Raw genomic sequence first — 14,329 nt, 5'->3', positions numbered from 1 at the left:
TAGTTGGAACAAAAAAAACTGAACAAAAAGTTTTGTGCCAATATACTTCCTAACATTACACTATCTGATATTTTAATAATTTGCTCATCGAGCTAATCAGACCTATCTTAGCCGATTGTGCTTTTCCTCTCACAGGTCGCTCAACTTTGCATCAATCTTAAAACTTAACCTTGCAGTATCGAGACAAATTTACAGGAGGGACAAAGAAGACAAGCAAATTATCAAACTACCGTTAAAATATATATATATATATATATATATATGATAAAGTAATAGTACCAAAATGCATAACTGTGTAGTAATGCTTGAAACCTTCGTGTAGACAAAAACATCATGGTGGCCAGGGGCTGAAGACATGATGGGAAACGCTAAACTAAAGTGGGGGATGAAGTATGATCGACTGAACCTTTTTTTTGTTGTTCGCTACTCTCGTTAGATGAGCTATCAGTGATAAAATCGTTGCGGTTTCTTGTAAATACAATTATGTTTATCCGGTTCAATTTATAAATAGAGATAAAAGGAGGTGTTATATTTAATATTGATAAAACTCCGGAACCGATATGCAAAAAAATCCTATATAAATTCTTCTGAGCTTGTCCAGCATGTTGCATGCGGAAACTAGTTCAAATTTAGGAGCTGCATCATTGCACATAAACCCTACCCCTGTCCAATGCCCATATTAGATCCAAGTTATTCATCAAGTTGGATCTAGTATCATATTTGAGAGCAGATTTGCTAGCTTTGCGACAAGGAATTGGTTGCCGCTCCATTGCTGCAGTTTGTAGTTTGTAGTCACTGATGGCCATTGTATTGTCGCAGTGGCATCATCTCTATTCGCATTATTTGCAGGCTCGAAGACACAACAAATCTAGTGATTGGATTTTGGAATATAACAAAATTTTTCAGACCAACATATGCAGTAATTGCATGATGCAGTTTCATTGAGTGAAGCTTGAATTCTAACAATTAAAACCCGGTAACTTCGCTTTTCCTTTGGTAACTTGAGAAATATGTTGGTGAACAAAGGTTGTATATATTGCAGCACTACAAATAGAGCCAGAATTATTCAACATTTCTATAAATATCAAAGATAATGTTTCCCAACAGCCATCTGCTTAATAGGAACCCAATAGCTCTAATAAATGGAAAATATCTTGGTAGAAATCTTAGAAACCCCCAATAGCTCTAATTCAGGCAGAAGATCAGATCTACTCTCCCTTTTGCGATAGTGGAGAAAAAGTGAAGCACAAGGCATGGGGAGATTGCAAATTATCACAAAGGAAACCCATAGCATACAAAAATTTCGCCGTTGTGCTTCCTTAAACAGAACAGCTAGAAGTTCAATACAGCCACATTACCAAAAACAAACAAGTGACAAGAAAGAACTTTAAAAATGAAATCATGTTATCATCCTATCTCTTATTACATCAAAAACCTACAAAGCATATAGATTAATTGCTCATACTTTTGACAATTCATAGATCTACCACAAGTACAAGAGATGCTGGAAGCATAAGCAAGATGAACAGGGCAGCAAATGCCAGCCAATCAAGATCACATCCAAAACATACATTTGCACCTTTGAGACTTTCCGAAAACCCGGGATCATGAGCTGCCTTGGTTGAAGAAGAATATACTGGTGCTCATCTTTACATCACAAAAATGAGGGGACTTGGAGATTCCAACAGTACTGAGCTCTTGCTAGGTGGGTGGAAAGAACCTGTTGAGATTGAATGGAAGTGTATAGAACTCCTCATTCCGGTTGTCCCCTCTGAATGTTCTGAATTTTACCCACCATGGCATGCCTCTATCCTTTTTGGACTTCTCAACATCCAATGTGTTGTCCAAAAATACACTGACGATCAACCCCACAGTTGGAGGTGACAAAAATATGGTATTTAAGAACCCATTAAACTGCAAGCATGAAAAGGAAAAATAAGTAATTTTGTTTCTTGAAAAGAAACAGAGAGCAATTGTAACCAAAGAAATGGAACTCCACTAGAATATAATCTAAACATGCTCTAAACCATAATTTAAGTGATTGCCGTAGATCCAAGCCATCCAATCAATGATCCCAAGATAGATGAGCATTTAATGATTAATGTACTTCACGCATGGTTTGATGGTGGCTTGTGGCTTCAATAAAGAAAATCTGTCTATACAACAGAAATCTTAAGTGCCCCCATCATACCATGTCTTGTTGGTCTGGAGACAGATCAAACGAATAGATCAATCAAAAAATTATCATGGATATCTGATCATTTCTTCAGACCATTATAATATTTAATCAGAATCATTAAAACAAGAATAATATGCAGGGACGATCCTTAAGGGCAGACGAACCAATCGTCAAGTCTTTATTATGCCTGACTGTTGGCATGAAAAAATACATAGAATCTAGACACATTCTGCTGACTACCATCTATACCAGTAACTTGTGAAAATAAATTAAATAACAAGCTAATATGTCACTATAAGTTGTTCGCAATCTCCAATTCTTGAAAATATGAAGAAATTATATTAAGCTAGGAGTGCCCATTCTCCATAACCAGAATATGCTACAGCTTCTGTAAATTGCATCCAGTTGTATATAAAGATAAAACAAGTCATGGAAAAGTTAATGAGTCAAAATACCACAGAAATTGAAAAAAAAAAAAGTAAGACAAAGGAAAATTAGAACTTGATTCACAAGTATAAAATTTGATAGCACGAGGTCTTAGCCTATATCCAACGGAAAAAGTTCAGATATATTCCGACAGGTTGATCAAAACAGTATCTTTTGAAAGTATCTTGCGTTTTATAGGTTGCAGGAATGTTAAGAAAATCTATTGAAATTCTGATCAGTTACATAGAAGACATTAATTAACATAAAGACCTAACATAGTTTCTGTAGCATATCTTGCATAGATTATTATGCATGTGCATGAGTGTGTTACTTAGGCGCCAATAGGACATATTCCATGCCCAAATAGAACCATATAAGATGTAGCAAATTTCACCGTCATCTAAAGATAGATCATTAAGTAAAGGGCTTGGAATTTCCGATAACCATTAGATTATATTATTGCCTACAAGTGGTCAACTGTCTGATTTATTTGTTCCCAGATGATTGATTGCATTCTTTGAAGATTATACGAGGTTATTAATATACATAAACTAACCCATCCTGCACGCGTATGTACTGGGCCATGACCAGAAGAAACCAGAGTGTCATTGAAATACTGGGGAACAGAAATCCCAAGGAAAAGCGAGAGCCCTGTTATGATGAGATTTCTCATAGAGTTCATATTGGTGAACTGAAGAAACGATATCCCAACGGATGCTGCAGAAATCCAGAAAGAGTGAATTAGGAGTGACAAAGCATGAGACAACTATTCCCATCACAGTGAAAGACATACCAACAAGGCCAAAAAGTACACAATATAGAGCAGCAAAAATGGGGAATGGAATTGATGCGAAAACAGCTCCAAATTTTCCTGAAAATACAGAATATCATATCAAACAGTTATTCTTGCCAAGCAAACGGGAAAACATGAACACTGCCAGTGTTGAAAAAGAATATACCTAAGGTGGAGAAAAATATCATGAATCCAGCAGATATCTGAACAACTCGGCGACTGCCAACTCGAGTTAGCCCAAGAAGCCCCACGTTCTCCCTTAAATTTGACACCAATTGCTGTCATCATCATTGCCATTGTTATCTAGAATAAATATAAGAGGTATATTGGAGCCACACATGCTGTGGACTGCACAGACCCCCTTTGGAGGTGGATCCCACCTGACATCTGGTAAGGGACCCATGCACACAAAGGAGCTGCACAATGCACAGTGTTCACTGTTTATACGTACAAGCTTATGCAGATATAAAGATCTGTATATAATAATAGCATGTTGCCCGCACACTAGCAGAAACAGAAGTTCTTACACAGAAACAGTAGAGCCTGTCCCTGTTCCGAATAAACCATCGAGCAATACACCTATCCCCTTCATAGTTCAAACAATTATAACACTTCAGCAACCCAAAACCATGAGACAAATAAAATTACAAGATTTAAGCAGACAAGTAAGGATCTATAAATAGCACTAACTACGAAATTTTGGCAGGATAATTCATGTAAAAACTACAAAACCACATAGAAACCATTTCTGGTATCTTGTTAGGTGGGTAATGTCTCTAACATCAAAGTAAAATTAATGCATAATCTTCACTGCTGACATTGCCTTGTATGATATCACGGAATTGTCTCTGTGTCATCTATTCACTTCTTTGTCAAACTTTTGCATTTTGTTTTGTTCATGATGTGTTGTCAATAACCAATATACTTCTTCGCATTCCTTCTGTGCTGACATCTTATAAATTTCATGCCAGTTTCAGCCCAGTTTCCTAGGTTCACTATAAGAAAGCTAAAGCAACAGGAATTTCTAAATGTTTGATCAGAACAAATCAGAAGCAATCTGACAAGTTAAATAAGAAAATTTTATGTATGATTCAGTTATGTTGTATAATTCTGATCTTGCCAGCTAAGGGTTGCAACTCTTTATTGTATGACATCGGACACATTCCTAACTTGCCTATTAATCTGCGCATCATTATTTTTCAAGCTTGATGGAGACAAATAGTTGTGATTCAAATTTTTCACAGAAGTATACAACAATCATCTACAAATCATTTGGGAGAATGGTCAGGATCCATATTTCAAACATAGGACCATGTCACTGTGCCAAGCGGATATGGGGTTTTGCAGCTCTGATCCAACCTAGGCCTTAGTTACCAGGAAAGCTGTTATTGAAACCAACTTCGAAATTGTGTCAAGAATATATTGTTGTTTCTGACATAATGATCCATAATAGGAAAGGCTATTTTAATATTAAAAAAAGACAACTTATTAACTTCAATTCTGATTTTTCAGATATCATAATGATTACTTAATTGCCCTACCATAATATGCTCTTTTATTCGACCTCCACTTGTGCATGTCTATGCCCAAAGATAAACCACCGATGTCCCCATACATCAGACTTACATTGACTCCAAGTCTCCAACATTGTCATAATTCCTAAATAAGGATCTAGAGATATTCCATATTTTCTGCAAACATTTTTGTCTACACTTGGCTCATTTTTATTCTCATAGTTGATTCCTTTTCTTCGAGTTACGAAACTTCCTTGAACATACTCATTTGAACTGAGAAACAGAGTTACCATAAGAGCATCAATTTTCCTTGTGGCTTGATTCCATGTCGCTTAAACTAAATCATACTGATTTTTGAGCAATTATACTAGCTTCTATTATCTACAAGGAAGCTTTTAGATCCGAGACTGAATATAATAATTCAACCAAGGAATATAGAGATGCAGCCTTAGTCAAAAGCATCAGACTCTGCAACATTTACTCTATCTGAGTTGTACACACTGGATTCTCTATATGCCACACTTGAATTATGGCCTTTCTTTTTTAAGGTGATCTAGAGGCGGTTCACAGTCGCTTATTGTATTGCTATTAATCAGCTGTTTGTGCAGTCTCTGTTGAGTTCTTAACGTTTTAAAATTTTTAGTCAGACAATCTAGCCGCATGCTTATGAACAAAAAAAAAAAAGATGATGATGTCGTGTGTATAGATAAACATGCTAGCACTTGATCGTCCATTACATAGAGGTTTAATATGGGTGAGTTATGTTTCTCATGTAATTTGAAAACAGTAGTCCAATGATCCCTCTTCAACATTTTTAATGTTAAGTCCCTTAGGCACCTCACAGTTATATGCTTCTCTGTGTCCTTTGTTACTCTATCATTAAATAGAACAGATAAATCTCGCTGTTACTAGTAAAGTTTGGGGTTTCAGCTTCAGTGCTAGTCTAAGTTAGCTTAAGTTGTGCAAGATCTAGTCAAAAGTGAAATAACTGAAATTGTAACCTACCAGTAGCAACACACAGAATCCAGCTTACCTATTGAGTGACCAGTTGCATTCATTGTCAGCTATGAAGCATCGGTTGTATTAATTTCAGTTTTATTTTGAACCCAGTTGGTTCCATATTTATTTTAAACAAAAATGAACCCCTTAATTTCAAAATGACAAGCAACATAATAGCTTTTTCTTTGAAATCCCAATATGAAAATACAAACCATGCTCACAATGGTGTCTTTCTTGGTATCCACATTTTATTTTGGAAAAGAAAAGTATAATATGCCTCTTCTGAATGCTGGAATATCATGCTGCAGCTCTGTAAGCATTGTCTAGCTTTGCCAAAATAAGCAATAAAGAGATTTATCTGTTCGCTTAACTCCTCTCTATAAATCAGGTTGCTATTAAACTGCCAAAAGTGAAGTGCATGGAAAACATGAAAGCTGCATTAAGATCTTATGTTTATTATGAGTTCTTGCTCCAATCAAATTGAGAACTAATTTCTCAAAATTTCCTTTTCTATTAACTATTTGTCGAAGTTTATTTGTGACTTACAAACAACTCACATTGAAACCATCTTGATCAGCATGTCTGTGTGTGTTGCTCATTCAGTTTAATGTTTTAATTCAAGAACAAAGCTTCACCTGATACTACAGATTCTTATCTAAAGAGAGAGTCGGACAGATCTAGGATCCAACTACAAAGAATAGAACTTAAAAAACCCAACATGGAAACATCAGCTTACTAAAACAAGTTCCCAGCTCACCTGCCAGCCAATGCCTCGGCTCAAAATATAAGCAGGAGGAGGAGTGGCAATAGCTAGGCGTGAGGCAGCCATGTATGCACCAGTTGACTGAAGATTAAAGAAAAATATAAGTGTAAAAGCACTTTCAAGAAGACTACAAAGCATCGTCAACAAATACCTCGGTAAGTGACACTAAAACAGCAGCCATCATGGCAACAGTATGACCAGCATCAAATGTTGGTGCCCCCCACTGCAAAGGATATGGAAACTTGAACCTGAGTAGCAACAGTCAAAAGTAAGGGTGTGTAATTCATTAAGATCAAATAAATGGCAGAGCATGCATTGTGGATACTTACCAAGGAGCAGATGATATGAGGTTTGCTCTGTCAGTGCGGCAACTATCTTGAGTTCTGATGGGTCTACCATTGTACGCACCACCTGCTGTGAGAATAAGAGAATATATCCAAATGACTGTGACACAGATTAGAACTGGAAAGCGCTCAAAGATGGGAATATCCCGGAATGGCCTGTAGTGCTTCAAATACTGCATATAACAGAGTACAATAGTTTTTGGCTCATGAAACATCAAAAAGAAATGGGAAGATAGATAAATAGATACATCCATAGAAAGAGAGAGAGAGAGAGAGAGAGTAAGAAAAAAGTAACATTCTAATAGAAGATTAAAAAAGAACCTGTGACAGCCCAATGAGCATTAGAACCATCGGTATACCAATTTCCACACAGTTTCCTACCTAATGAAACAAACAACATCAACATGCTTTTCTTTCCCAACAACTGCTGCTACCATTGTCAAGGAGTTTAAATAGTCAAAAAATAACTAGCATACCGCAGGAAAACCTCGTTCAAACAGCCCTAAACCAACTAATCCAATCACAGGTGCCATAGAAAGAGGACTGAAGAACCTGTAGAGATAAACATAATAACAGAAACGGCACATAAATAATATGTAGTGCAGTTATAATCTCAATAAATGATAACAAGAATACCTTGAAAAGATACCCCACAACTGGCTGTAGCCAACTATTATTTGTAAACTTGATGCTATGATAAGTGCTCCTTGAATAGCTCGCATGGTTTGTAGGAATCTCTGCAAGTTGGTTTGATGGATGGAAGTCTTTATCTTATCATTCCCATCTTTATGATAACTAAATACTAATGAATACAATGTTAAAGAAGCAAAATAAACAGTCATGTTGGATCAAGATTTTAAACCAAATTATATGAACTCACTTCATGTGGATCAGGAATTCGTTGCAGTGCTGAGTCACGTATTATATAAAGGATTGGTATAATATAAGCAAAAGAACCACCCACAACAGCTGGCAAACGTGTTCCAAACAACGCTTGCAAAAGGGTGTTGATGCCAGACACAAATAATGAAGTTTGTATGACCCGAATCTTGTCACCCTATGTTGGATAATTAAGAGAACATGATAAAAGGTATCAATAAGACAACGAGAGTAGGTTGGAAGTGCGTAATAATAAAACAAATAAATTTCATAATTCAATTGAATTTTTGGACTTACATCACTTCCCCCCATTAGAGGAACAAGAATTGAAGGAATCATCACAGTAGTGCCAAGCATCAAGATGTAGTTTTGAAAAGCCAGCAAAATAGTTTCAACTGCAGGAGAAATACAACCCATCTCATAAAAATAATGATAGGCCTAAACAAGAATCAGAAAATGTAAATTGGTTGCCATTTACATGCAAGCAAAAACAAAATATGCTACTTCACATTTTCATATAATTAATTTGTTAGTGCAATAGACATAAACATATAGGTTAAGCTATGAAACATTGATAATGTACCGACAGTAGTGTGTAGGGATAAAACATGGTACAAAGGGAAAGCTTACAAATGCACTGACAAGAACCGAACTTGCAAAGCAAGATATAAGAGGACAATTTCATTTTCAACTGATTTTGCAAAACTTATATTTTACGTGGCACATCGTTAAGGTCTAGTTGGTAGGTCTCACCAATCACCGAGGCATTTTACATTGGAGAGGAAAATCTAGTAAGAAGGGATAACCACATTCTTGTGCTATTGCTCCTAAGTAACAAGTTGCATATCACAAACTGCTAGCAAATGCATGCAAAATTTACTAAGGATACCTGTCTTTTAGGCTGCATTTAGTTTGAGGATAAAGCACAAAGCAAGCTTGGAAATGCCTTTATTCTTGTGAAACAGATTTTTGAAATCAGGAATAAGGGAGGAATATGTATGCTAGTCAAAGCTGCTTGTACATAGAATAACCATTCCAAGATGGGCCAGAATCGAATTTTTCCTATACTAAGGTCCTGTGTTATTCTTGCACCCTTTTCTTACATGGGCAAAAATATCCTCAACCCTGGAGGTATTCCAGCCATGAACAAGAAATTTCGGCCAAACAAAACAGGAATTACCAGTCGAAAAGGAATAGCTCTCCCTATTCCTTTTATTCTAAATCTCAAACCAAAAGGCAGCCTCAATGAAAATCCATTGGCGAAGCTCAAGTGTAATGGGTTGCCATAAACATTTACATCATCTTATAAACATCATCAAGTGTCAAGCTTTCTCGATCAAGCTCCACAAGATTTAGATAAATCACAAATCTAGTAGAATATTCTCCTTCTAAGTGCCACCTATACAATCCACCCAAACTCCCACCAATACCCGGTCCCCCAAAAAAAGACAACATAACATTTCTTTCTTCAGACCTCTTAGGATCCAAGAAATTTTGAAAAATATATCATATCCTTGTTAAGCTATGAGACACTGGATCAATAAGCACTAATAGCAGCCATACCCCGAAGCAGAATGAGAGAGAGAGAGAGAGAGAATGAATGAACAAAGGAGACAAGGTATGCACATTGCTTAAATATTTGGTGAGGGAAAGAGAGATCAACTTCCTGGAAGAAAAAAAAAGCGAGGTCACTATTTTTACCAAACGGTTTAAAAAACTAAAATTGAACGTAGGTTTGACTTTTTCGGATCAGGAGCAAAAATCCATATCTTTTGTCATAACCTAAATTTGTTTTGAGAGTTAGGATGTGGTTTATATCAAAGCTTGACCTTCAAATCTCTATTAGAAATAAGACTAACTTTATTTACATCTAGATAAATGGTCCACGGGAAGTTAGCAATTTCTCTTATTCAAGTTTAAACATAGCATCTAAAATTCCAATTAGTGTTGGTCTAGAAAAGTTTCTGAACAAAATTATAAGAAAGTTGAAAAGCTTGAGAAGGAAGAGACATTTTACAAGTTGTTTTTCTATGGAGCACGACTACAAGATGATAGTGATGGTGCAAAATCAGGCTACAAGTTTCCAACTTTGAAGGAGTTCAATATTTATGGATAACTAGAACACTCTGAAAGTTCGCCAAATCCTCAATTTCAAAAAGAAAAATAGAGCAATTGTCACATCATTTGTCGTGGCTATAGGTGTAACAATCGAAAACCTCACCCGAAAAGGCTAGCTCGAAGGTATTATTTGAATTCATTGACCCTATATAAGCATCCAAGATCTTTCAATTACATAGCCAATGTGGGAATAACACGCACCTCCGTGGGCCCTCACATACTCTCCTCTCATTTAAACTCTGATGTTCTCATCAGGTTAAGGGTCCAAAGCCATTTAAAGTCAATCACAAGTACTACAAATCCAAGCATCAACACTACGATCAGCCGGTGGAAAATCCAAATGGGCCCATGTTGCAGTGTCCCTTGGTCCATACGGACCATGGGCCAGATCCAATCTGATATCATTTTTAACAAGATGAACCTCACCCAAAAGGACTAGCGGGAGGGTGCAGTTTGCGTTTCTTGGCTAATAAGTAACCAACATCTTCTCATCGCATAGTCGACGTGGGACTAAACAAACTTCTGCACGGATTCTCACAATAGGAGACCTTCAAATATAACCCAAGAGCATAGCAAAGCTTCATTCAAAAGTTTAGATAACTACCATACAAATAAAATAAGTATTATACGTGAGCTGAACAAAAGATAAAGTCTCAAGGTTTCATTGGCTTTTAGCAATAAATGAACCAAACAGTTCTACTAGGATTGGATATAAAGTCAGATTCTTGTAATAGACCAATTAAACGAGCTCTGCATTAAATCTTAATAAGAGCTAAAAATATCATCATGAATATTTCAATGCTAATAGCTATGTTGAACGAAGTTTGTTACTACTTTTTGTTTTCTTATGAAATTTTAATATTGTATTACATAAATAGTGAATTATCCAAGAGGTAAAAAAAATGAACATTTTCATATTTTAGATTGAGCATTATATGTTTATTATCAAAAAAAATAGATAATAATGAAATGATTTATTTTTAAAATGTTCAAAACACATGATGCAAAATAATAAGGTATAATTGGATTGGAAGTGATAAAGCCCTTCTCAATCAAATAGTCTATTGAACAACATTTCGTATGAAACAATAAAAAAGAATAAAGGAAAAAAAAGTTAACATCAAAGAACTTGAAAAGTAAAATACAAATGCAAGTAGAAAGTTGATGGTTTCCTATAAGGAATATCTCAAAGGGAAGATATAGCTCCTTATTTTCATTTTTTATGCCCCATTCGTTGTCCACAAGGTTGAATTATCTTTTCACTCATATGTTGGCTTTTTGCCCCTGAGAAATAGTCGCTACCTAAAGCAAAATAGTTCATGCAATATTTTTTTAGGTTAAATGTACAAGTCTTGCTAAAAGTTAATAGAAAAAAATTTGGAATAACAAATTATTTAAACTTTAAAAGAAAAATGTTCCCAAACCAAACGAACAACTCAAATCGGCCAAGCAATGTGCCTAAATTTTGACTTCCTACCTTCCCAAGGCTCCAATGTTGAAAGTGCCTCCTTGGTTATATAACGGACCCTACATAGGCTGAAGACAAAACTTGTCCATTCTCCATGCAAAGCTAACCAAAGAAGGGGGAGGAAAAAAAATTGAGAGGCTTTTCGAGTTTTCCCTCCAAAAGCGTAATAACTTGGATCACATTGATCAGTCTAGCCACAAAAATGGCAATGAAACGGATAGCACAAAAAGACAAGATAAATTCAAGAGACCTGCCATGCGGCATCCTCACAAAAGGACAAAATCCCCAACATACAAGAGGAGATCAATCGATCAACAATCACACCCAAGTACCCAACCCAGAATCCAAAAACTAGCATTTTTTCAAAAAAAAAAACAAAATAATTTTCAAGCGTCAACCTAAGAGAGAGAGAGAGAGAGAGAGAGAGAGAGAGAGAGAGAGTAGACCTTTCTTTTTCTTTTTCTTGTGAGTTAGGGCTCAAATTTATAAAATAAAAAGCAACTCAATACACAACAACCTCGAGTCCTATAGAAGCATTCTTATTTCCCAATCATTTATACATCAAAACCAAAATGATGCTTCAAAAGAATGGAAGTACGAAGTGAAAAAGGAGAGATCATGCAGGACTCTTACTCCATGGAGGGTTGGAGTCTATGCAGTACTCCAGGTCTTGGAGCTGCTCCATTGGTGGATGGCTAATGTCCGCCATTACTCCAGCACCACCACCGCCGCCGCCGCCGCCACCACCACCACCACCGCAACAAAATAAACGGGAGACACAGCGAGAGAGAGGAAGGGGGTTGGACGGTGACAGAAGAGAAAAAGAGGATGGCCAAAGAGAGTGAAGAAAAGGGAGGAAGGAGGGGATAGAGAGAGAGAGCGGCCACGCGAGAGTGCAGCAGGGGTGGAGAGAAGGCCCTCAGTGAAGCCCCCAGTGGAAGACGCCGCTTTTCTGGAAATTTTAATTGAAACGGACTGGGTGACGGAACTGCCCTTGGCCTGCTCCCTTAAATATCGAAACCGCCACGCGGTCCCACCGCCGTATAACTCGTCCCACTATCGCAACTTTCCCCCTTCGCGTTCACTTTCCTCATCCGCAGTGGTTTTGCGGGTAACATTATTGCGATGGGGAGGGGGTTATAAATTGCATTTAACGTGGATTGCTCGCGTTAGCTGCCTTCGCCACCCACCGCCGTAACTGAGAGAGAGACAAGTATTTTCTTTCCTTTAATTTAAATTTTCCTTTCTCTGCCACATTGGTCCAATCTCAGGTTGCAGGTAACACCGTTGGAACGTATAGTAGTACTTTTTTTAAAAAGGAAAAAACATAATATACGTGACCATTGCCTTTTTATTTTGCCTATAGTGGAAATAGATAGATAGATCCTGTTGAATGCATTGCATGTTATGTGTGATACGTATCGGCTTTCATTCAGGTGCCAAATTCAATTTGAAAACTATCAGATTCATCCTAGAACCAAAAAATTATAACTTATCAAGAGATAATTATTAACTTGCTTGGCTCTTGTTTAGCAAATTATATGCATTCATTTCTCTTTTACAGCTTTCTATCTGTTCTTTGGTGCTTCAAACTCACCTTTTGAAGTATTTGGCTTTGATTGGCTGTTAGTCTACTTGGGGGTGCTTTTGTTCCAACAAAATAAGATTTACATATGTTTTTATACTTCTCTAGATGGATAAGTTAACTTTCCACATATAGTATTTACTCATAAAATGGATAAACAGTTTTATCCACACAGAAGGTGGATAAGTGATTTTCCCAACAACTTATCAATAAAATCAAGGCGGTCTAAATCTTGCTTTACATCAAAAAAAGGGTCATTTTTGGTTAGCCCAAAAAATATTTTTTATTTTATTCCTAAAATACCCCCAACTCTATAATAATATAATAATTATATTTTACATTATTATATTATCAAATAATATATAATAATAATATGTATTATATTATAATATGTATATTATATTCTATTATATATACTATATTATAATATATTATAATATAATAATATATATAATCTATATTGTATTATATATTATACTATATATAATATGATATGATATAATATAACATATAATATAATCTAAAATAACATAATATAATATTATTATCATATAATATGTTATTATCATAATAGAACATATTTTTATAATAATATGTTATATTCTATTATGTTATATTATATTATCATATACGATAATATTTATACAATAAAAGATATGAAAAATATGAATAGATCTTAGCAACTTATCCAAAATATAGTAATACAAAAGAACATGGATAATAGATTTCAGAGTCATTTTTCAATATATAAAAAAAAATATAGATAAATTATTTTTTATCTAAATATTGTTTAAAAAATACTAACCTCGAAAATTGTATATATTCGGCTAAATTTTTTATTATCCAAAAAATAGGTCCTTAGAAAAAGTTTGAACTTCCATGTCTAAATGAATTGGACATAATTTTTATTTTTTGTTATTATTAGTGCAAGTCACGTGTCATACATATGAAAATAAATACAACTGGCACATTACCATCTACAGCTTAAAAATAACAATAGATGGTCATAATCTCCTATTTATATTTTTAAAATAATATTTCAATGAGATATATATCCTAAATTTTTTGGTAATAAATTCAAATGGTGTTTCCAATAAAGCTAAAAGCAATAAAAGGGTGTCAATCAAAAGATTCTATATGGATTTAAGAAGAAGAGCGTAGGATATCGAAAATCGATCAAAAGTTTTGGATTAAAAACTTGTTTTAATCTCCTATTTATAAATTTAAAATTTTTATATACAAATTGAATCTAATTTAACTT

At 35.3% G+C, this 14,329-nt stretch overlaps 1 protein-coding gene across 1 annotated transcript; it reads right to left on the bottom strand.

Moving 5' to 3' along the window:
- Nucleotides 1-1,372: 1,372 nt before the first annotated feature.
- Nucleotides 1,373-12,419, bottom strand: LOC103714021 (nucleobase-ascorbate transporter 1-like). Its single transcript, XM_008801127.4, has 14 exons — nt 12,117-12,419; nt 8,195-8,292; nt 7,899-8,075; nt 7,655-7,755; nt 7,495-7,570; nt 7,340-7,399; nt 7,004-7,191; nt 6,826-6,922; nt 6,669-6,755; nt 3,926-3,984; nt 3,565-3,656; nt 3,399-3,476; nt 3,162-3,322; nt 1,373-1,914 (listed from the first exon to the last, which is right to left on the bottom strand). Exons 1-14 carry the CDS (start codon nt 12,190-12,192, stop codon nt 1,702-1,704), a joined length of 1,563 nt encoding a protein of 520 aa, XP_008799349.1. The 5' UTR covers nt 12,193-12,419; the 3' UTR covers nt 1,373-1,701.
- Between the last annotated feature and the right edge of the window lie 1,910 nt (nt 12,420-14,329).

This window comes from Phoenix dactylifera, chromosome 11, assembly GCF_051530095.1.
Source record: "Phoenix dactylifera cultivar Ajwa chromosome 11, Ajwa_hap1_PhDact_Kaust_v1.1, whole genome shotgun sequence".
Lineage (NCBI taxonomy): Eukaryota > Viridiplantae > Streptophyta > Magnoliopsida > Arecales > Arecaceae > Phoenix > Phoenix dactylifera.
This window is presented reverse-complemented; position numbering and strand designations above follow the sequence as displayed.